This window comes from Lycorma delicatula, chromosome 1 (genome assembly GCF_047948215.1).
Source record: "Lycorma delicatula isolate Av1 chromosome 1, ASM4794821v1, whole genome shotgun sequence".
Lineage (NCBI taxonomy): Eukaryota > Metazoa > Arthropoda > Insecta > Hemiptera > Fulgoridae > Lycorma > Lycorma delicatula.
The window spans coordinates 237,037,635-237,061,619 of record NC_134455.1 but is presented as its reverse complement, the minus strand read 5'-3'; the positions used below and the strand labels follow the sequence as shown (position 1 = coordinate 237,061,619).

The 23,985-nt window shown below is 29.5% G+C and overlaps 2 protein-coding genes across 4 annotated transcripts in view; one reads left to right on the top strand and one right to left on the bottom strand.

Moving 5' to 3' along the window:
• rept (RuvB-like helicase 2 rept) overlaps positions 1–23,985 on the top strand; it is a 390,162-nt gene that overhangs the window by 305,302 nt on the left and 60,875 nt on the right. The window contains exon 1 of one of the 3 annotated variants that reach the window (XM_075374525.1): positions 21,665–21,823. The exons of the other annotated variants lie outside the window; for them this stretch is intronic. Within the exon in view, the coding sequence (XP_075230640.1) occupies positions 21,818–21,823 (6 nt within the window). The 5' untranslated portion in view covers positions 21,665–21,817. Of the gene's footprint in view, positions 1–21,664; positions 21,824–23,985 lie in introns of those variants that run through there. 3 annotated transcript variants of the gene reach the window in all.
• Positions 291–21,528, bottom strand: LOC142329768 (leucine carboxyl methyltransferase 1-like). Its single transcript, XM_075374547.1, has 5 exons — positions 20,974–21,528; positions 18,158–18,341; positions 10,692–10,933; positions 4,768–4,877; positions 291–1,357 (listed from the first exon to the last, which is right to left on the bottom strand). Exons 1-5 carry the CDS (start codon positions 21,169–21,171, stop codon positions 1,159–1,161), a joined length of 933 nt encoding a protein of 310 aa, XP_075230662.1. The 5' UTR covers positions 21,172–21,528; the 3' UTR covers positions 291–1,158.

Below are 23,985 nucleotides of genomic sequence, written 5' to 3'. Positions count from 1 at the left end.
CACGATTCCAAGTCCAAAGTGAGAAAAGAGAAAAAGTGGTTGCTAGAAAAATTAGCTGAAAATCCACCTATGAATTATTTTTACAGATTCATTCTGGAGTAAAAGTATTAAAAAAAAATTGATGAATGAAATCCTGCTAAAATTAGTACATTCTAAATAATATAAACATTTGCAAACTGATCGTACTGTTTCAGTTATGCTGATAGCTATGCTAGCCAAACTATGCTAGCTGATAGCTAGCATAGTTTTCTGAAATCATAATAGTGATTGTGAAATAATGCAAATTAAAATAATGATGAAAAATAAATTAGTTATATTCAATATTATTTGATAAACAACAAACCCTACTACAAAATTTGGTAATAAATCTCATACAAAAAATAACAAAAGAAAAACTAATAAAACATATCACAATTAACATCTACTAATATCCTAAAATATATTAGTTCTCTTAATAATTAATTATAATAACAGTATATCTAACATTTAATTAATAAACATGTTACATAATAATCTTTAATTTTATTCATTCATATTTTGACAACAAATTCCTGAAAATAAATGTTTTACCACAAAAAAATAATAAATACCGTAAATAATATATTACAATGAAAAGTTTTCTAAATATACAAAAATAACAATTACTGATAGAAATTATACTATGCTTAATGTTAATGTACTTTATTAATATAATAATACATGAAAGAAAATTCAATGAGTATTCAGTTATAATTATTATTATCATCATTATCTGAATAACAATTAAAAGGGAACTAACGAAATATAAATAAAATGAAGTTATAGATTATAGTGCTCTTCTCTGTACCATGTGAAGTATTTTTGATACTTACATGAATTAGAACATAACTGTAGACCTTTAACATTATATTTTTGTATATGTTACATTATGTTTATTATGTCATTACTATTTTAAGTATTTTCTTTTGTAGATAAAAAAAAACACATGTTATATTTTTTATGGGTGTATTAGATTTGTGCACTAACTATAATCTGGTCAACAGGGATAAAAATATAAATGGTACAATATCAGAATTTGTAATAAATTAAAATGAATTAGTAGCATGCAAGGAAACTACAATCTTTAAATCAAAGAGTAAGGGCCTGGAAATGTGATAACAAACCATGGCCCGCTAGTTGCTATGTGATGTCTATATCTCTAAATAAGTCACCTTTCCAACCGATACAAATGCAGTAATGCTGAAACAATTGCATTAGAAGCTCATGTTCATCTAAAAACTCAATTTGTTCAATTCGCTGTCGTTCACTAACTGGAATCGCATTGTATACATCAACCATGTTCCATGCAGCAGCTCCATCCCAGTTTGATTCAAAAAATCTGACAAAACAAAAATATCACTATTAAACTTGCATAATTCAAAATTACAAAATCTAATGAACTTTGTAAATTGGATACATCTTATCAGTCTGTTTCCAAGTCAGAGGCTAACAGCTGGAACGCTTTGATGTTTGGAGTTTAACTTTTTGAAATGTTAAAAATAATAACATTATAACTTGGGACTAACAGAAATGATACCTAAGAAAGATTAATATAACTTATTTGAGTTTTAAATACAGATCTAAAAATTCTATAAATCATAATTTTTTTTGTAAGCCACTAACAAAATATCTTTATATGAATCATCACCCACTTTTCTAAATAAAGAGAGGATGAATTTTAACTAAACTTTAAATCAAGACTATAGTAAATGCTTTCATTCTTGAAAGAGTTAAATAATTTTATTTGTAACAAATTTAATTTTATTTGTCACCATTCATACATGAATGAATGGAAGTGACAAAAATAAAAAAGTATTCTGCTTACTGCAGAAATTTTTATACAGGTCTGCTACATACAGGCGATCATTATTACACCTCATCATTCTAATCTCCATAGTGGAAGATGGGCTTTACTGGAGGTCGTCTTTTAAACCATCTAAACCTGATAACACATCACAGTCATCAGTTTGGCCCCTGTCAGGAAGCCACCAATGCAAGTGCCTTGGCAGACATTTCCATCAGTGTATTTACATAACTTACTATTACTATTTATGGCTTCTTCAAATCATGACCACTTACTGTAACTTACAACCTTAATTAGATTCATAAACATTTGATCCCTGTGCCTTCCTCTAACACTGAAAGTTTCACACAGAAACTCTTCAGTATCTAACTTTAATTATTATATTATGCACTCAGATCATTACTTAGTTGAGTCTTTAAACTCCAAAAATACTATTCTCATACCAACAAAACAAGTGTTGATCGCAACAATAACAATTTTCTTCTACAATTCAATTTATTCAAAAGTCCTCTTGATTTACTTAAAAATCAAGAAACAAATTCACAAATTTAATAAGCTACTACTGAAAACACACACTCCCTGCTCTGGTTCCCTTTAAGGAGCAAGGTCAATGTTTACACCCTCCCATATCTCAGCTCCATCTCAGAGTTCTCCACACACATCCATTCTCATCCCAACAATAATTATCTCAGCTAACTGGGGCTTGATGCCAAAACATCCATCTTGGCGAAGTAAGCACCCAGACGTTTCTGTAGCCACTCAGAAACTCTGCTACTCTATCTATACGTCCATAACAGCATCAGGCCTCTTAAGCTATCCTCAGCAGGGCTAAAAATCTAAGGAAGCAGCAACTATGTTCCCTTTCGATTTTTCAATTAACTTGCAGATTAAAACCATAATTGATCCTCATAAGTTCTCTATCTAGGTATGCTCAACTTCATACTTGGGGCAGACATATAGGACATGGCGCACATCATGAATGGCTCTACACTCCAGACACAAGCCTGAATTAATCAAACCAAATCTTCTGGTCAACCTATCTCAAAAAGAACAATGTCCAGAAAGAAACTGTGTAATATGCAGATTTGGGGTAATCCAACTAAGAACCAGAACCAGGTATGGAGCTGAGTGAATTACGAGGAACTGAATGTGGTACAGAGCTGAGTGAATCATACAGAGCAGTGTTTCAACATACTGCCCGCCATAATTTAAAACACCTTATCATAATATAATAAGACTGAATCCAACAAGCTTGGAAACTAGGCTGTATCGTATGGTTGCATGTTAAGCACTAACAATTAATGAATAAAAATACATGTTAATTAAAATACAAACAAATTATGTTGAAAAGAAAGAAAAACTAATATTAAACATCACATGGTGCCAGACAGTAGTGCTGCCTGAACGTCCTTAATGATCAAAAAAGATGATTATCATGACTTTATTCATGCTGCATGCAGCTTTCGCTTTAGCTGGAGGTGGTGAAGAAGTTGACTTCCATTGAGAGCCTTGTTGTTATATTTCTGGGTCATAATGAAACATCCAAGACTAATCAATGGGTATCACATTAAGCAAAAAGTATGTTTCTTCGGTTTTGTAACAAGCCAACAATTCTTCACAGAGAAATATGCAGTATTCCATTTGGTCAGGCATTAAGAGCTGTGCGGAACCTGTGTTTCATAAAAACACATTGATAATGCTAATATGTTCTGCTCACTCAGAATATTGAGTGCACTGCTTTTTGAGATGTGTAGCCATTTCCCCAACAACTGCACCTCAATATGATGATGATCTTCTCGAATTATGTCGCTTGCTAATTTTACCATAAAATCATTAATTTATGTGCTCAGTCAACCCACTCTTTCTACGTTTTTCACATTCTCTCATTGGGCCAAAAATGCAGTATGCCAAAAAAAACCATGTTACACATGAAACAATCTTCATGGGCCTCTTCTTTAAAGATTTATATGTTTCAGAAGCTGATTTTTAAAAATGTACACAAAACTGAATCACGTAATGTTAATCAATAATTTTTGCTATGGTAGGTGATTTACTCAACAAACCTTATGTGAATGATCACTGATACTCAATGACTATAACAATCAACTTAAAATTGACACAGGAAGCAGGCAACGTATCTGGTATGCATACAAGACTATGCAGTAGGTGACCTAATTGTGGTATTCTGATTTTATAGCCTATCTTTCCATCACCTCTTTCTGAAATCATTTGGAGATTATTTAACTAGCTTAGAATTTAATAACCTGTGGTCAGTTTAATATTCCCTGATGTATGTTATTTTAATGAAGTTTTCAAGTTATGGTGGTGTTATTGGGCAGTGATGCTAAAATTGTACTAGGGTGTGTTATGTATGATATTCAGGGAATCAAAGCAAGGTTAATAATTTCAAAGAATTTATTTCTAAGAATATTTACTAAACATGCACCAGTTCAATCATTTTGAATCATTCTCTGCTCCTGGGATATCATATAATTTGAGAGCTTTAATGTTCAAATAGAGATATGACTAAGCATAAACTTAAACAGAAGAAGAAATAGTATCAGTGGTTTTACAATAAAACAAACCAAACTTAGTACCAAGACATAATTATCATTCAGATTTTTAGTTAGATTTTATAGCTCATGACTTGTTACTGTAAGAATGGATATTTTACTTTTAATAAGAAAAATAGCAATTTTAATTAATTTCTTATAGTATTATAAATTAGGAAGCAGTGAACTGATGTTCTGATGAAAATATAATATGTACCTGTAAAAGAAGGAAAATTACAAACGTCTGCACGTGTTGAATACGAGTGCAAACTGTATACATTTTCAAAGAAGGCTGCAAGCACCTCATGTCTGCATAATCTTTACTTCCAGCACTCTAAACTGGAGAAGCTCAGAGAGAAACATGCAACTTATTAATATTAACAGATTTCTTACCTTCCCTTTTGAGTTTCTAGGGAGAGACAGGCATCAACACCAGCTAACGGACATCCCCGAGCTCGAAGATTATTCAACATTACTGTACCAAATTTATCACCCATATTAACCTAAAACATTATATGTAATTGATCTTTAATCACTACTCTTATAAAAACTCTTATAAATTATTATTAAAAGCAATATTTTTAATTACTTTAAAAATTAATATTTTATTTCTGAAACATTTTACTAACTGTGGTTGTCCAACCTTTGTGGACTGATTTTAGTATACTTGTTTTCTTAGTACACTTTATGTAAGCACAATTTGTTTTCTTCAGTAAATTCAACTACTAGTAATGTTTGTTATCAGAATATATTTGGTTTGGTCTGTAAAAGTGAAGGATTATGGAAAAGAATAGTCAGATGAAGGGTCCAAGTAATGTATAAATCACAAGTTCAGAGTGAAAACACATTTAAGTAGACTAACAAGGTTTAAAAAAAGAAAAAAACTGTTTATACAAAGTAGTTCATCATCACCATCATTCGAGGTTTTAATACTTTATACTTGCAATGGGTGTTTCAGAAAGAGACAAAGCTAAAAGAATAAAAAAAACAAAAACAAATTTAATAATTGTGAATGATGAAATTATTTACAGTAATATAAGATGTAAGAATTAAACAAAATTAGAAACAGTGTAAGAAATTAAGGAAAAATTATGAAAACAAAGAGGTGGGATACATGCTGACTATAAGAGAACAAATCTATAATTAAAATCCAAAGAAATCCTATGTACAGAACTAAAAATAATCACAGTAGAAGATATATAAATAAAAAAAGGAAATAATTAAGGGAGGCAAGATATCAGGTAGAAAAGTAACAGTAGGTAGAAAAAAACCATGCATAACAAGAAATATACTGGAACTTGTTTTGTCTTTTTTTCTTGGGTGCACAATGAAATGTTGTTATCAGCGCCTGGATTTAATATTACTATAATAAACAATTAAAGTGAACAGTACCAAACTTAAAAATTAAATAATAGTAAACATATAGAATTAAGAATTAAAACATGCAATATCACAATGAAAAATATTCCCCACACAATACAGCATAAATGTAAAGTGTCTATTCTATATGCTAAAGGCAAAATAAAATATCAATGAAATTACAACAGTAAAAATCAAAATTAAAACAACAGAATTACCATTTGGTATATGTCATATGGCATCAATAGATGAAAAACATAAAGTTAACATTCAAAATGTATGTCAGAGGCAAAATAGTAACTAAAACACATTATAAAACTCTATCAACACATTAAATAATTATTAAATATTTGAATATAGACACACAACCTTAGGAAATAAAAAGACATTCAATAACGCTGTCATACTGTTCCCTAAAATATTTCAGATGTTAGCCCTCTAATTTAAATTTTATGATGCACAACAGACAGATTCCATAAGGATAAGGTGTACAGAGTTGATAGACCTTTGAAAGATTTAAAAGTACAATAGTAAGAATTAATGATATACCGTTTGAATTTCTATTTTATCAAGGAGAAGGAATTAATAAGCTCTATACAATAAGTAAAATTTATAAGACTCAAATTTTAAAAAAAGGCTTACTGATACCACAAAACAGAAAACGAGATACATACAAGTGAGCGCAATCAGTTGAACACCCCCACTTAAAAAAAAGAACTCAATGGGAATAGGTTACAGGCAAATAAAATGTGTAGAGAAAGATGTGCTAGATGAAGACCAGTTTGGTTTTATTAGATAGAAAGTTACAAAGGATGGTCATTTGGAGTTCATATTAATTTTAGAAGAAAAAATTTAATAGAATAAAGCCACTTATATGGATGGCCATTTGAGAAAACATCTGGAGAAAACATTTGATAATGTATAATGGAATAAGATGTTTAAAGTTTAAAGGAAAATTGGGCTGTAATGGACAGAACCGACTTTATACAATTTTAGAAGAATCAGATAGTAATGATAAGATGAGATGAAAGGCCAGCTGTAATTCAGAAAGGAGAGAAACAAGAATGTGATTTATCCCTGTTGCTTTTTTTACCTGAATAAAAAAAAAGCAATATAGGACCTAAACGAAAACATTTACACAAGAATAACTATCCAAGGTGAAGGTATAAAATGTTTAAAATCTGCTGACATAAATGTTCATTTGATAGGAGGTAAAAATTAATTTAAAAAATTCTATATTGTACTATTTTACTGCTAGGAGAGATTTGATCTGAAAATAAATAACAGTAAAACATTATAAAATATGAGAAATGAGGAATTATACTTTAAGGGCAGGGAAACATATCGCATTAGAAGCAGAATATTATAAACAAGAAAAATATTTATGATAAAAAAAGTTTGTTGGTCTGAAATGTATTTACCAATGAGATAGCAATTTTTGGGGATACTTTTGAGGAATATAGATGCTTAAGGTAGTGAAATGTGATACATGGGGAATAGAGAGAATAGAGATAGTTTGATAAAATTCAAAATTAACAGGTTTTAATAAGAATGGAAGAAGAGAGGGATTAACACCAAAATTTTAAAGATAGATAAACTAGATGGGTAGACATTACAACATCTACATTTAATTAAGGTAACAGAGAAATGTGTGGAAGGTAAAATTTATAGAGGAAGACATTGGAATAAGTGAATCAGATTATTAAGAATATGGGTTACATAGGAATTAGGTTGAGACTAAATGATCAGCACAAAGTAGAAAGGAATGGAAAATAGCAGCAAATTATCTATCGCTTATAACTGAAACATCATAAATAAATTGATGTGGGTATGAAACAGATTCAAATATGGAATCTTGTATAGATTATTAAAGATATTGATTTCAGTATCTTAAACAATAACATACGAGTTTAATACAGAAATAGTTTTTTTTTATTTATTTAGCAGTCATTTGATTACCTTAAATTTAAAAACGAAGAGGATAACGAGGAATTACAAATAAGATTATAATATATCAGAAGCTGCAAAATTTTGTTACATAAATTTACAAAGAATGAATGAAGTAAAGCAAAATCAAAAGTAGACTAGTACAATCAAGTACCATAAAAATAAAATAAATCTGCAAAATTGAAAATGGAACTAAAAATAAGGGATATTCTTCTGTGTAGAATGAAATACTTTATATACAAGGATGGAGTGAAAAGTTCTGGGACTCGATAAGAAAACAACATTTTTTTGTACATTTTTATTTATCTTTTAATATACTCACCACTAAGGTTTATATACTTAGCAGAGCATTCCAAAAGAGCACTTTTGTCAGTTTATCCAATTCCTTAAAATAATCATCTACAATGGCTGGAAATTCATTATTGGTTGAAAACCTCTTCCATCCAAGCCATTTTTTAGATTAGGAAACAAGTGATAGTCATTGGGAGTTCAGATCAGTCTCATCAACAGTCACAAATTGCGTACAAATTCCTCTGCATTTCTACTGAAAGAGTTCTGGAAAATCAGTTGAAATTTTTTTAGAACTAATTTTGGTCAGGCATGAGAAAATGTGGTACCGATCTAGCACATAGGTTGTTCATGCCCAAATGGTCATGGAAAATAATGCACACACATTCAATTCACATGTTCTGCCAACTCATTCACTGCAATCGTCGATCTACCAAAATGATTTTATGCACCTTTTTTACCATTTCTGGCATAGTCATTATCGCTAGTGCATGTTCGAGCAATTTTAAACTCTACAATCCAGCATTTAACTGTTGTATTTGATAAAAACGAGTCTCCCAATGTTGTATCAAGTTCTTCTTTAACTTCCTTTACATTTAAAACTTTCAGAATAATAGAATTTGATCACTGCATGAATTTCCAGCTTTTCCATTTTTCAAAAAACCCTAATTTTTCACTTTGATGGACTGTAAATATTATATTAAATGATTCAGTGTCTTGAAATTCTTATAGTGAACTAATGAAGAATGGTATCATGCAACATCATCAAGAAATTAAGTGTACTAATAACGCCATCTCTGGGCAAGGCTTGGAACTTTTCACCCCACCCTCATAGTAAAATATGGATACAAGGAAAAGCTGTTACGTCTTTTAAATGTAGTTTTGCAGGGGAATATAGAAAATTAGCTGGATTGGTAAAAGTACAATATTAGAAACCTTTAGATTAATAGGTTTTTTATTCATTTTCAAGCTGAATTTCTCTCCTAGCAATGAAACCATGGTCAGAATTTCTTCTAACTAATTTTTGTTTTTGCCAAAATAACAATGTCATCAATGAATCTCAATATTTGTATCCTTATCCTATCTCTGGATAGTTAATCCACAATCTAATTTGCTGTCAACTCTTGCTTCTATGGACAAGTTACAAGAAAGTAAATTATTGTCTCACTTCTCTGGAATCAGAGCCTTACTTAATCTTCTAACTTATCATTGCTACTAGATTCTTATACAATTACACATAATTCATGTAGACTTATAAAACTCTTCTCTTTTTACAGTTCAGACTAATTTTCTTTAAAAATTTTTAATTTTATACCATTTTAAAAACCAATTGCCTTCTTTAACAGCAACAAAATGAAGTGACTTCATTTTTTTTAAGTCAGCCTTCAAATATAAGTCAAGAGAGCCAGAAAGGCCTTCCTTGTGCTCACGTTCTTCCAGAAATTCAAAAGATCATCCAGTACATTTTCCACCATTCATCCTATTCACTTGTATATGATCCTAGCAAGTAGTATGAATTCACTGGATATTAAATTGACAGTAGCTGTCATACTTATCAAACAAACTTTGAAATAATGTCATTCTAAAATAATTTTAATGTTGAGTAATCTACCAATTAAGTTCAGGTGAATGTGGACTACTCATTCTCTGGGTTTTGAAACCTGATTCAGGTTCTCCATCAAAAATTAGGGGAGCCGTCTTCCAGGAAAAAATTAAATTGAAACATCAAGAGGCCCTCCAGAAGGGGTCAAAGTTTAAAAATGGCTTATTTAAATTATTAAACCATGTTTAATTAGTTGTTTTTATTATTTTTTTTTTAATCTTTAGGTTCTCCATAAAAAATTAGGGATGTCTTTTGAGAAATTTTGATTGAAAACATTGGAGGTCCTCCAGGGGAAGTCAATGTTTAAAAATGGCATTTTTAACACTGAAAATATGTGTAAGAATAGAACATTCCCATATATGTTTTGTAAAGGGGCTAGAGTTCTGTTGGATTCATGCAACTTGAGAAAGAGAGCTAAGTGAGAGAGAAGTAGAGAAAGAGATAAAAATACGCCTGTTTGGATTGTTAGATTACTCCATCTCCCATCCACTTGATGAATGTATATATTAGTGTAATCTTACATGAATGATAACCAGCAATTCTGTTGAGCATCAGCAGAATGTAGTAGTTTGAGGAAAAAGTATGGTTATAACTTACAATCTATACTAAAACACAAAGATATAAATTTATTTACTTTTTGCAAACTGAGAAAAGAGTTTAAATTAAAAAAAACTTAAGAGAAGCACAATGTTGCACATCTAAAATGTTATTCTGTCATTAGAAAGTTAATCTACCATTTTATCAGTATCCTTTAACTACTACAATGTGAATTACATTATTGCAGATATATAGCACTGGCATTGCGTATGAATGGAAAGCATGACATTTACCCAGTATGTACTTTCATTTAATATAATCTTTCATTAAAATTTAAACTTTGCACTGCATACATACTTTATGCTTCCTGTAACCAATTTTCTTTAATAATCAACCAATTCATCGTGAACTTACATGAATTATTCAATTTTATCATTACTTTTTTTCTCAGAAATATAATCCAGATAGGAATTTTTTAATTGAATTTATTTTAATTGAATTTTATTTCAGTTCTAAGTTTTTATACTTCAGCAATTTTTACAGAACAATTAACAAGATTTACAGTACTGATACTTGAACTTACCTGTTCATAACTGATAAACATAGCATTAGGGAATTTTGAAGTAATCCAAGACAAAAGACGGTGAGTAGCCCCAGTCTCAATATAGACAAGAACACATTCAGCAATAAAAAGTGTTGGTATGTCTAAATTAACTTCTGATTGTGCTAGTTTTTGTTCAACTTCAACTAAATTTCGAAGATCAACTCCAACTAGGTGATAATTGCCTGCATGCATATCAGTTGCGCTAAATCTAACTTCTCCATCTGTAAAATTAAATTTTTATGTCTAAATATGTAAAACAAAAAATGATTCATTTTTTCAGTGCAACTCAATGATACAATCAACAAGTAAACAGCTAGGCTAAACGTAATGCAATGAATAACAGGACTAAAACAATATCAAAACCTTTCAGAAAAATATAAAAAAATACAGTGTAATCATCAATCTAAATGATTTTATATATTATCTATACGATTTTTATATGTTCATTTTTATGAATTTTCATAAGTCGGGTACAGAATGAGAGAAAAAATCTTGTAAAAACACTCATCTTGAATTTTGAATTTATCTTTTAAATTTTATAATTTTTTTTATAATACTAGATTTTAAGCCAGAATCATTGTGAGATAATCTTCAATAAATGAAATTATTACTTGAACTCAATTAGTCTTTGGCACGATCGTAAATTAATTTTTTTTAAATAAAAAAATTTAAAGCCAAAGCCGGGATCTGAACCAAGAATCTTTGGAATGAAAGAAAGAGATGACCTCTCCATCCAAATGGTGATACATTAACAACATGATTACGGTGATACATCCTTTGACAAATGATGAAGAAAATAGATAGATAAAAGTAGTATGATAAGTATAAAGCAAAAGTATAGGCATCTGAGCAAAAAAATCTGAAAAAAAAATATTATGACAATATGAACCCTTTATCAAAACATGAATGTATAAACATGTTAGAAATATCCTAAGAAAAGCTTAGAAAAAAAAAATAAGAGTTCCAATAAATAACCCATTATAGCTATGAGGTAGTGTCAGGCAGAGAAATGAGAAACCAAAAGGTTCTGATTATGTGTAATGAGAATTATCAATGATTATGATAATCAGACAGAGTTAATGCACGATGATAATGCAGAAGTCAGGAATAATAAAGACAACAACTAAAATTTAACCTGGAATAAACTGATTATTACGATTGTAAGCAAAAGTAGTGGAGATCATACAGAAAGTGCATCACCAGAACTACTCCAGCTAATCATAGTTGAACTGAACAGTAAGTGGGAAATAATTTACCATTATGTGAAAAATACCTGTTACATAACATAAAATACATTTAAAAGACACTCATTTTATATACCAGTATCCAATTTACATTATTTAAAATAATGCAGATGATATCAACTGAAATAATGTAGACTTTACTCTCTTGCTGGTATGCCATTTTACAACAATAAAAACAAATGCTACACGTTTTATACATTTTATCAGGTACTGGAACTGATAATTTTGAAGGGAGTACCAGTTTAACTCTCAATTGATGTCAACTGATATCAGCAATATAATCTGATTTATAATCTATACAACATATCTGTTTTAAGAGCATCTGAATTTTCTTTCATTGTAAAAATTTTAATTTACCTATAACATATTCCTAAATAAAAAGAGTTGGTTTTTTACTTTCCCAGCTATAGTGATATATGCTGTTACAGCAATAGAGTATACAGATAGGTCAAAACAAAATCTAAAAAAATTAGCCCTTTTTTTTAAGTTTTGTGCCTTTAGGAGACATTAACAATATTTTATTAAACAATTTTAAAAATTCTTTTCTTAAATTTATTATCACCACTTGGGAATTATCTTCTTAAAAATTAATTTTTCCCGAATATTAGTTTTCCCTAGAGTATGAGACCCCCAAAATGAAAAAAACTTTCCTCAATTTCTAATTTTTAATGCTCAAAATGTATTATGGTAAACAATAAACTCAGAAAAATAATTTAATACCTCACTTCATGATTAAAATTTTTTTTTTTTAATTTTGATTTTAATTTATTTAAAATCAATTGTAGGGAATATTTCAGTAATTTCAAAAAGCTTCCTGATTATGACTTATCAAATTTCCAAAAAGTCAAAAATATAATTTCAAATTATGATGGTAATATACTAATATTTAAAAAGCTTTCTTTCTTTCTTTCCTGTTTAGCCTCCGGTAACTACAGTTTAGATAATTCTTCAGAGGATGAATGAGGATGATATGTATGAGTGTAAATGAAGTGTAGTCTTGTACATTCTCAGTTCGACCATTCCTGAGATGTGTGGTTAATTGAAACCCAACCACCAAAGAACACCGGTATCCACGATCAAGTATTCAAATCCGTGTAAAAATAACTGTCTTTACTAGGACTTGAACGCTGTAACTCTCGACTTCCAAATCAGCTGATTTGGGAAGACGCGTTAACCACTAGACCAACCCGGTGGGTTATTATTTAAAAAGCTGGTTAATGCTTTTCTTAACTTTGTTGAGCACCTTGGCTACAAAGATTAGAATATTTAAATATAATGAAAATAGATTTAATGTACAAAAGGTTATCTCTAAAATAAAGACCATTTCATTGTAAAGAAATTTATTCTGAAAACTTTATAATAATTTTTTTATTTCTTTATTTATTTTAAACTACATAGCTTATATTACTTCTCTATAAAATCACCACATGAATTAAGACATTTATCATAGCAATACATCAGTCAATATACCCTCATCATATTCTTCTGCCGCCAGTCCGTTTAGCCACTGATTAACAGCATTTTTAAATTCATTGTCACTTACTTACCAGTCAAAAATTTGTTCAATTTCCCAAACAAATGGTAATCAGAAAGAGCTAAGTCCGGACTATATAAAGGGTGATCATAAATCTCCCATCCAAATGTTCTCAGTAAATCACGTATTGGACCTACATGTGGACGTGCATTATCATGCAGCAGGATGACACCATCAGTCAGCCGCCCACGTCGCCGATTTTGAATGATGTGCCGTAACTTACGTAGAGTTTCACAGTAGGCTTCTGCATGAAATCAATCAGCAGTATGCCAAACTGATTCCAAAATACTTTGGCCATCAGTTTGCATCCAAATGTCTATGGCTTGACCTTTGTTGGTCTGGTTGGTGAATGAGAATGACACCATTTACTTGACTGCCATTTTCTCTCTGGTGTGTAATATGAAATCCATGTTTTATCGCCAGTAACAACTGAATTAACGAACTCATCACCTTTTTCTTTGTAGCGCATCAAAAATTCCAAAGCAGATCCCATTCAAATTTTTTATGACATTCCATTAAGATGTGCGGCACCTAACATGTACAAATCTTTCTGAAGCCTAAATGGTCATGAACAATGCAACCAATAACAGTTCTTGAAATATCGGAAAAAAAGGTCAGGTCGAAAATCATTGAGCAACGTTCTTTTTTTATTTCACCATCAACGTGTTTCATCATGCACATTAATTCTGTTATTTCTAAACGTTTCACACTATTTTCAGATGTTTCTTTCACTCATTACATTATCACTGAACATAGCAACTAACTGCCTATGAATTTCAGCTGGCTTAACGTTTTGAAGGTTTAAAAATATATGATTCCATGTACTTAACAGTCAGTGGCAGCAACAATTTTCCAATTCATTTTATAATGTAATAACTCATACGTAATCAAAGCTACTACAACGTGACAACAATACAGTGTGCACAATACTAGCATGGCCATGAACAACATAGGTTCGCCAACCTTAAGGAGAGAAATTTCCAGCAATCTTTACTTTACGTACCTTGTATATTCAATTCATTGAATTAAAAATAAATTAAAATATTCGTGTTAATAAAAACAATGATGCTGCAAAAGTAAACCTTCACCCAATGCAACAAATCAGTAAATGCTAGCCCGAGAAAAATTGTTATACATATATAAAAATGTTCATATGATGTCAAATCCCTGTCTAATTTACATTGGGGCCTGAAGTAAACAATTTGCATGCGTGTGGTGCATATAAATATAGAACACACATACATATGACTACAACCTTCAACCAGTTGATGCAATCCACTGGGTGAACAAAAATGACATATCACTTTTAAAAATAGCTGCCACATAATAAGAACGTTAATCATTACTTACACCATATCATATCATACCATATCATATTATTAGTTACTATTATGTAATTATAAATATGTTAGGTCTACAGCAATGTAAACATTGCACTAATATTGAAATTTATACTAATTTCAGATTTCTAATTTTATAATATTCATATTAATTGCTACTTGAGGCCTAGAGTAAACAAATGTCCATGTGTTAATATTTGAATTGCAATTAGGTACAAATCACATACATGTTAAATAAATAATAGCAAGACTTCTTGGCTATTTATAGTTTTATCACAGTTAAATTATATTTCCAACACTATTTTAAAAATGATTACTTGGTATTATGAAACTTCATTGTTACTTTGTCTGAGTTTTTTTGTCATTAATTTGATGTAAATGACTTTCACTGAAATTTATGACTAATTTGCTCTATTAGTGCTGGAAATTAAATTTTTGTTTATAAATGTTTTTTAAGTGTCGTAAAATTTAATATCTATGGAGTCTTTCTTGTGTATAAACACAGAAAAGGAAAAAAAAATATTAGGAATTCAGAAAAAGACAATAATTTGTGATGTTTTCAATAAATTTAGCAAAAAATACCCTAATTTAGAAATTAAATTAGTAGAAGTGCTTACATCTGAATTCACAGGAGTATCCATTTCAAGCACTGAGGGATTGCAAGCTGAAAAGAAAAAATATTGAGTAATATATGTGCCAAAAAAGAAAAGAAAAGATTCAAAACCAGTTTTAGGCCAATTTAACGATTTCAATAAAAATGCTATCAGATCAAAAGTTCAAGTTTATATTTTAAAAATGAATTGTCCAGACTCAATAAGGTACTTTCAGCTGTCAAAAATGATCTGGATTTACTGAAAATTAGTAGGGCTAGTTTAGATAAACTTCTTTTATCGATGGGTTCCAAAATTGCAGGAAAAAGTAGAAATAGTTTTATCACTGATAGAGATGACAAAGATTTGACAAAGAAAATATGTGAAAGAAATTAGAGTTTAGAAAAATGGGAAAAAAGATTTTTTATCTGGATGAAACTTGTGCGAACGAAGGTCATTCAGTCAATAAGGTTTGGTGTGACACTTTTGTTTGGACATCTAAACAGATTTTTCTGTTTGGTTCATGTACCGGTGTAAAACTGGGAAGTAACAAAGGAAAACGGTTGATTGTAGGTCGTGTAGGGAATGAAGATGTATTTGTTAATGGTGCATTATTAGTTTTCGAATCCAACAAAAAGGGCGATTACCATAAAGATGTGAATTGTCATTTTTTTAAAACTGGGTTAATACGTTTATGAAATTAATTTCGCCAAATAGTGTTATGTGTTATACACTATACCATATAGTGTTATACGCCAAATAGTGCAACTAAAAAATAGTGCACTACGCCAAATAGTGTTATACACTACACCATAGTGTAAAATTATAAAAAATTCCAAATACATCATGGCTAAATAGTGTCATGAACGAGAAAAAAACAAATCCCATTTGATTCTGCATTTTTAAAGGTTTAACTCCTAGAAGACATTAAAAATAAATAAGTAAAAATTTAACAAATATGCAATCAATGATATGGCTGAAGCAAATGGACATACAGTATTACAGCTTCCACTATACCAGTGCAATCTCGAATCAAATAGAATTGGTATGGAGTAAAAACAATTTGTAGCTTGGAATAATAAAACTTATAATTAGTGGATGTAAGGGTTTTACTTGAAAATGGTTATCACTGAGGTAATGGCAAATAAGTGGCAGAACTGGGCTAAACATGTCCAGCATGAAGAAGAAAAAATGTGGAAGATGGATTATTTTCCATCTATATTATTATTATCCATTATATTATCCATTATATTATTATATTATTATTATCCATCTATATATTATTTTCCATAATTAATGAGTGTATGCCCACATCGTGGGCATACACTCATTAATTTCAAAGATAATTCCTCAGAATCTAATGCTTGTGAAGATGAAGATGAGGTGTTGAGTGGATGTGGTAATTTGCTGATTGATTCACCATAAGAAATTGAGAAACAAAACCAACATATAATGGTAATAAATCATAAAATATTCTAATTTATTTTATGCATGTAAATAGTATTTCAGGGTTTGTGCAAAGCACTTAACAAATTATTTGCAAACTATTTATGTTTATCATGTTAGTTCATATTATTTTGTATAGTTACAAACTGCATGACAATTATTGCTGTAACGGTAAAACAAAATTATCATTGAATATAACTTTAGTATATTTCAGTATTTAAAACCTTTTCTTAATTTTATAAACATTAAATGTTTTAGAATATACTGAGCAACAGGCAATTATTTCTGTATTACTATTATTATTATTATAGAAACTAAAAGGCGTGCAGTAGCTTTCGTGCATTTTTGTGTACACCTAGTTCATATGCCTTGCTCGGCATCAGTTTTGTTTGCTACAGGCGTCAACATAAAGTACACAGATATTAAAACACTAGATATTGGAAAATATAAAAAAAGGGTTAACTTTAAGGAAAATTTGAATGAGCCAAAGTATAAATTAAATTATAAAATTGCATTACATTTACAAAATATAAATTATAAACTATTCATTTACATATTAAAAAAAAGTAACAAAAAATAATGAATGACTCAATAGAAGATAACAGTTAATTTTAAATTCAATGTCATAAAATTTCTGCTGCAAATATACTTCAAAGTCTGATTAACCAATACTTTCTACGTGTTTTCATAAAGGAACAAGCAAAACACAGTTATAACAATAATGAAGGTAATAAAACATCATTATTCTCCAATTAGAATTTATTGATTTACATGTATATGAGTATATACTAGGTTGAAATTTTTAATACTCAAAATGTATTTTGTAAAAACAATGAAGTCACTCAATAATAAGTAACTAAACAATAATGTCAACCCACTTCATCACTCTGACAAAACTCAAATGTTGATAGAAAATTTTATTATTCAATTCCAAGAGTATATAATTATGGTTAGCACTTAATGTGATAAACTCTTAAAAAACTGATTTCTGCAATTTAAGTGAATAAAACAAAATGAACAAAACAATTAGAGACACAATAAGTAAATAAGGATAGAATACATACAAGAGAGTCTCCAAAGGCAACAATTTCACTAAAGGCTAAGTTCACTTAGCCTAAAGAGTGTAAAGAACTGAAAAAAGCATCTTCATTCTAACATCTTCAAACAGGGACTTCTTCCCAAAGGCAAAACATATAATCAGTGAACTTTTAATTTCAAGAGAACAGTACTACTTAAAGGAAAGTTTTCATTATTATTAACTTACGTAATAAATTATGTATAAAAATTATACCTTCTATATATATCTCATTAAGAAGGGTTTTATTTCGTTTGATGTAATAACATTTTCTTGATGTCACTGTGGGAAAATCCAATTCAATAAAATTTGTCACTTTATAACCATGATCCTTCAACTGCCAATACAATGTATCGAAGCCAGCACCAAGATTTATTATCTGATATTCACTTCCGACTCTCTGAAATTAAAAAATGTACATTAAATCTACTGTAATATAATGGTAACCTATAAAAATTATTCAGAATACTTACAATGTATTCCATACAAGTAAATATATAAATAATTCTGAGCACACGTTCTGAGTACATAGTTTAGTATTTTATAAATTAATTACATCTGGTTTAGTACTGAATTTTATTTCTTACTTCGGTCTTCAAATATGAGGGTCATTCAATAATTAAAAGCACAGATAACTGTGAAAGCAAAATAGTGTGTTAAGAGGTTTATAATACCTTCACAACAGTAAGAAAGCAACCCTGTGATAATTTCTGATCAACTGTTTGAGTAAAATTGTTTTGTTTATAACCTCAAAATCTCATTTTACAAAGGGGGTCCTCTTGGAAGTTTGCGAATTAGTTCAACAGTATGCAGTGATCCATTTTTTGCTTTCCTTAGGTGAAAACCTGGTTAACATTTACTCTCCTATAACCAAAGAACACAGAAAAAGCTACATGAACTGCAGAAATGTTTACAAGTAGGTAAAAAAATTAAGATGGTCAAACTTCAGTGACTGATCAGCACCATTCTAGATGTCCAATTTAAATTTCAATTCCAGCACATGAAACTTGGATAGACTCTCACATCCAAAAAGACCGACAGATTACAGTTGAGCCTATAACTGAAAAATTACAAGTATGTGTCAGTAATGTTCATAACATTATCAGCAACAAGCTCAAGTACCATAAAACAAGTACAAGATGGGTTCCAAGAGAGTTGAGAGATCACCATAATGAAATAAGACTTTGCATGTGCATGAAACTAAAACAACGTATCAACAGAAAGATGATGCATTTTTGTACAGTATTCTAATCTTTGATGGGACATGGATCCACCAATATGAACTGGGATGAAAGAGAGAGCATGTAGTGGAAGCAGCAAATGAGTTCATCTGTCAAGAAAAAATTCCAAACCCAACCTCAGTAGGAGAAATCATGATGGCAATCTTTTGAGACACAAAGGCCTGTTTTTTTTTACAGTTTTCTAGACGATCAGCGAACAATAAATAGTGCACACCACTATGACATGCTTATCAAAAAATTAAAGCCAGCAGTGTTGAAATCCTGGGCGTTTTGAAAAACACACTGAATCTCAATGTAAAGATCATTCTGTTTCATGATAAATCCAGCTTAGGAAACTTGAAAAACTACTGAAAAATTATACTGGGAAGTAATATCTCATCCCCCATAAAGTCCTGAGTCGGGCCCTTTGGATTTCCAGTTATTTGGTCCACTCAAGGAGCTACGTGGTAATAAGTTTAATGGCTAATTCTCCAGCATCAAGACCAACATTTCTTTGCAGTATGCATTAATAAGTGAAAATAATGTCATTTTGATTAAATAAACTCTTTTAGTTCCAGAATAATTTGTGTCTTCAATTACTGAAAGACCCTTGTATATCATATTAATATATAAATCTGAAAATCTGTTTGTTAGTTAATCACGCAAACACTAATGCACCATTTCTATGAATTTTTTTACTTTCTTTTCTGTAGAAAAACATATATGCTATAAAAAAATTATATTGAAGATTACATTTTTCAAAAAATGAAGAAATTATGCAATTTTAAAAAATTTATCAGTTTGTAATATATGTAAATTTTTTCAATCACCAAGTACTGCTGTAAATATTTAAATGAATCTTTTTAATTTTCTTTCTTTTTTATAAAGAAATATACTGACTACAAAAAGAATCTTGCAGCAACCTGAGCAGCATCAAGAACTGCAGAGACAAACAAATGAGTAACGAAGGGATCAAGCTACATGTCAAGTACACTGTGAAGCTGCAGGTAGCTGCTAGTACTGGAATCTTTCAGGAGGAAAATCACCAAAGATAATCCTCAACAGCTTATGTAAAAATACCATTACAATATCAATCAATAAAATGAATATCTGCAATTTCCCATTAATGAAACGATATGGTACTGTTATTTAACTACTCAATCTATTATTGTGAACATTTTTGAAAACAAGTAACTACTATACTTTGCATAATCACTAATCAATGTTTGTTCATTTTTTTTTATTTTATGCAAAAAGTTAACTTCCAATTAAAACTAATATACTTCATAAACACAATAGTTACCGATTTAATATCAAGTACTTCACTATCAACATGTGAAAAATGAGGCATCAATTAAAAATAAACCTAAAGTTGTAAATGCTTCTTAATATACAGGTAAGGAGTGATTCTTGTGTTTATTAAAAGAATGCTAAGGGGAAAAAAATTCAAAATGGCATCCTGTAAATTCAACCTATGTAGTTTTATGACAGCATCAAAGCTTTTCATCCTAAAGATCCTGGATTTGAATCCTTATTAGATTTACCCTTTTCATAAAATCCAAAATTGCTTACCATATTCCTAATCCAAAACTTCTTGCTTATTCATAAATTAATTTTAAAAAAAAGGCACAACGAATGCAATAAACACCTAACAAATAAATATAAAAGGTAAATAAAAAAAATTTCATAAACAGCTATTGGTTGATTTGATGTGAGGTAACTATAATTTCGATAAAAATATAAAATTACAATAATAGATACTATACTTATAAATCTATTAAAAATCAGAAAACATAAATATATAACTTTTACCTTCAAAAATTTATCAATCAGTATTCTAACTCCCCGAATTCGAGCGAAGTAACCTCTGTTAATTTCTGGGGCTTTTCTTTCGGTTCCTCTTACGAACATGGATATGTACTTATCTTCCCAATACCCCATTTGTACTGCAGATCTTTTACACTCACTAGCATCATCGTTCGTAGCTTGAACTCCCTCATCTACTTCCATTGATACTAAATAACGTAGCGCATAAACACTGAATAGACAGTACTTTTTTGTATTACTGCATTATATTTTAAATCAAAATACTTCTCAGTGTCACTGTTTACACTGTATGAACAATAGCAATATTTTAAATGGTAACAGCTGATACCTAGCCAAACATTAAATCAGCTGGGAGAATACTGAAGAGAAATTACAACGGAAAATACACTTTCATTTGGTTTTGGTAATGAAGTTGCAGTTATGCCCTTTAAAGCAAAATATTGTAATCTAATATCTTTTTCTTTCACGATTTTTTTACACAAGTTAACCTTAATTACCATTACTGAATTAACCATTTATATAGGTTGAAAAAGTCAATCCAAATTTGAATCTCCCAAAAAACCTTTAACCCCCACGCTAACTGGACTGTTACCTGGGCTTAGTAGGAATATTTTACTTTCTTGATTCGTAATACCAGTTTGATTTTGTTACTTATTAACCAATACTAAGTAATCAGACATTATGCTAAGCAAAGTTTTCTTTCCCTGTTTCTTTAAAAGTTTGATCGTTAATTTTGTAGTCGAACATCCTTCGGTGATGCACAAGGTTGTGTGATCAATAACAACGTTATTCACAGGCCGTGCATTGGTGGAGCTTTGCTTCTTAAGGAATGGCGGTAAGGCTCTTTGAGTTTTTTTCAAATATTACCCAATTTTATTTTAACATCATGATACATCAGGGTTGTAATTATTTTATTTCTAAATTTAAAATTATGGATAATTGTTATTTTTTTAAATTCTTCTTTATGATTAATATAGGAAGTGGATTTAACTTTTAGCTTATCATTTAACCTATTAAGTTTATTTTGCACGTGTATTGAACATTAATGAGAGGAAAAGTAATTGTAATATACCGAATTTAACACATTCTGTTAAAAAATTTTTGATTTCGAAGCCTGAAGTTGGTTTGGGTAACTAACCTCACTTTTTCTTCGGTACCGATAAACAATATATATGAATTAACTTCATTAAATAGGACGTAATAAATTTATGAAAACCGTATTCTGTTATCAGTACCAATCGCCTAGTAAAATTTGAAGTAATATTTAAACAAATCAGTAGGATTAATCTTGTTTATGTAAAAATAACAATATACTTATAAATTCTGCTTGTAACTGTTTTATGTATTTCTTGATTAACTTTAAATTTCATCATTTACACAAATTAATCATTTTATCAAACAACAAATCTCAAGCTCTGACTCCCGTATATTAAGAATCCATTCCAATTTTCATTGAATATGATTCATTCAGTATAGTTTAGAAAGTGAAACAAATAAATCATTTTAATTTTCACATAACTAATTTTTGTTTGTAGTGTATAATTTATTTTGTAAGTGAAACATTACATTATAATATGTTTAACAAAAATATAAAATAAGTAAATAGTGATCATGTATCAATTAAAATTCTCTTTAAAAAAAATTATTTTTGTCAGTGTAATAAAATTCCCCTATTTTTGTGTTGGATTTTTTATTATATAGGGAAAAGTAACTGCAACTTTTTTTTATTGAAATTCACAAGACTATGTTAAATACCATTTTGCAGGTAGAATTGTCAAACGTAGGATGCCATTGCTAACGGTTTTTACTGCATAAGAGTTATGTGCACTATAGCGAATGTTGATTATATCATATACATTTCCTTGATATAATAAAGGAATGATTATTTAATCAAGAGAAAAAAATAACGTGTCTGTTCTCTCAATAAAAATAAGACTAGTACTTCGTTGAATAAGTAACTGTTTTTTTAGATATGTTATATTTTGTTATATGTAATTATAAATACTGTGTGTTATATTATAAAATTGTGGTTTTTGTCTTAACAGAGTTTCTTTTGAGAATAGGCAAGTAGACTATACGTTGTTTATTTGTTTTTTCTTAATAAGAAAGTTATTATGATGTCCAGTTCAAACAAATTGTGTGTAGTCAGAATTGCAGTATAATTAACTGTGGTTTGTCACAATTCCAATAATGTGTGTATTGATTTGAACTTTTGTCTGCATAAAGTTATACCTGTAATATCCAAAGTTCTCATTTTAATTACATATTTTCAGAGGTTAGTTCAATTAAATGCTTCATAGTACACAATAAATAATTCTTATGTATAAGAATTAATTTTTAGATCCTAATTGCTTATTCTTTTTCTTACGTTCTGATATTTTGCAGGGATCTCTTTTTCAACAGAATGTGTAAAATTATTTGTATAGTGTAAAATTAAAAGCATAGTGTAAAAATTAAAATATGGAGAGAGAGATATATGTACCATCTCAGTCACTGATAAAATAAATTATTTGCTGCTATTTATTACCTGTGACAGACTGCAAAATTATTTTTATTGGTATTATAATCTTTGTAATGTATTTTAAATGCAAATTTTAATTTAAATGTTGATTTCCCTAATCAAATTTTCACATTCAAACTAGTTTTTCTTTAATTATATATTTATTTTTTTTATTTTGTGCATTTTCTTCAAAGTAAGGGGTTTAATTTATTGTTTCTTAAATTTAATAATTGCATGTTATTTATATTTAAAATATATGCCTTTTATCTAATGTGATAAGCTAAATTAGATTTTTATTTACATATTTATATGCTTGTAAATATTCCTGAAAGTGACTTTAAAATTTCTTGAGCTATTATATTTAATTAACTTCACTTTGAAGTTAATTATCATCAATCAATACTGGTTCACCATTGGGATGAATGTGTAACTATTAATAGTGACTAGATGGAATAATAAATGTAAGTTTTCATAACAAATAAAATGAATTTTTATCC

Excerpts from the sequence above, each read along its gene's own strand:
- LOC142329768 (XM_075374547.1), bottom strand. The coding sequence starts at position 21,171 with ATGGAAGTAGATGAGGGAGTTCAAGCTACGAACGATGATGCTAGTGAG. Across the intron at positions 10,934-18,157 it reads TAATGAGATATATATAGAAG|ATGGAGAAGTTAGATTTAGC; the intron begins GTATAATTTTTA and ends TTAATTTTACAG. Across the intron at positions 1,358-4,767 it reads CTAGAAACTCAAAAGGGAAG|ATTTTTTGAATCAAACTGGG; the intron begins GTAAGAAATCTG and ends TTGTTTTGTCAG.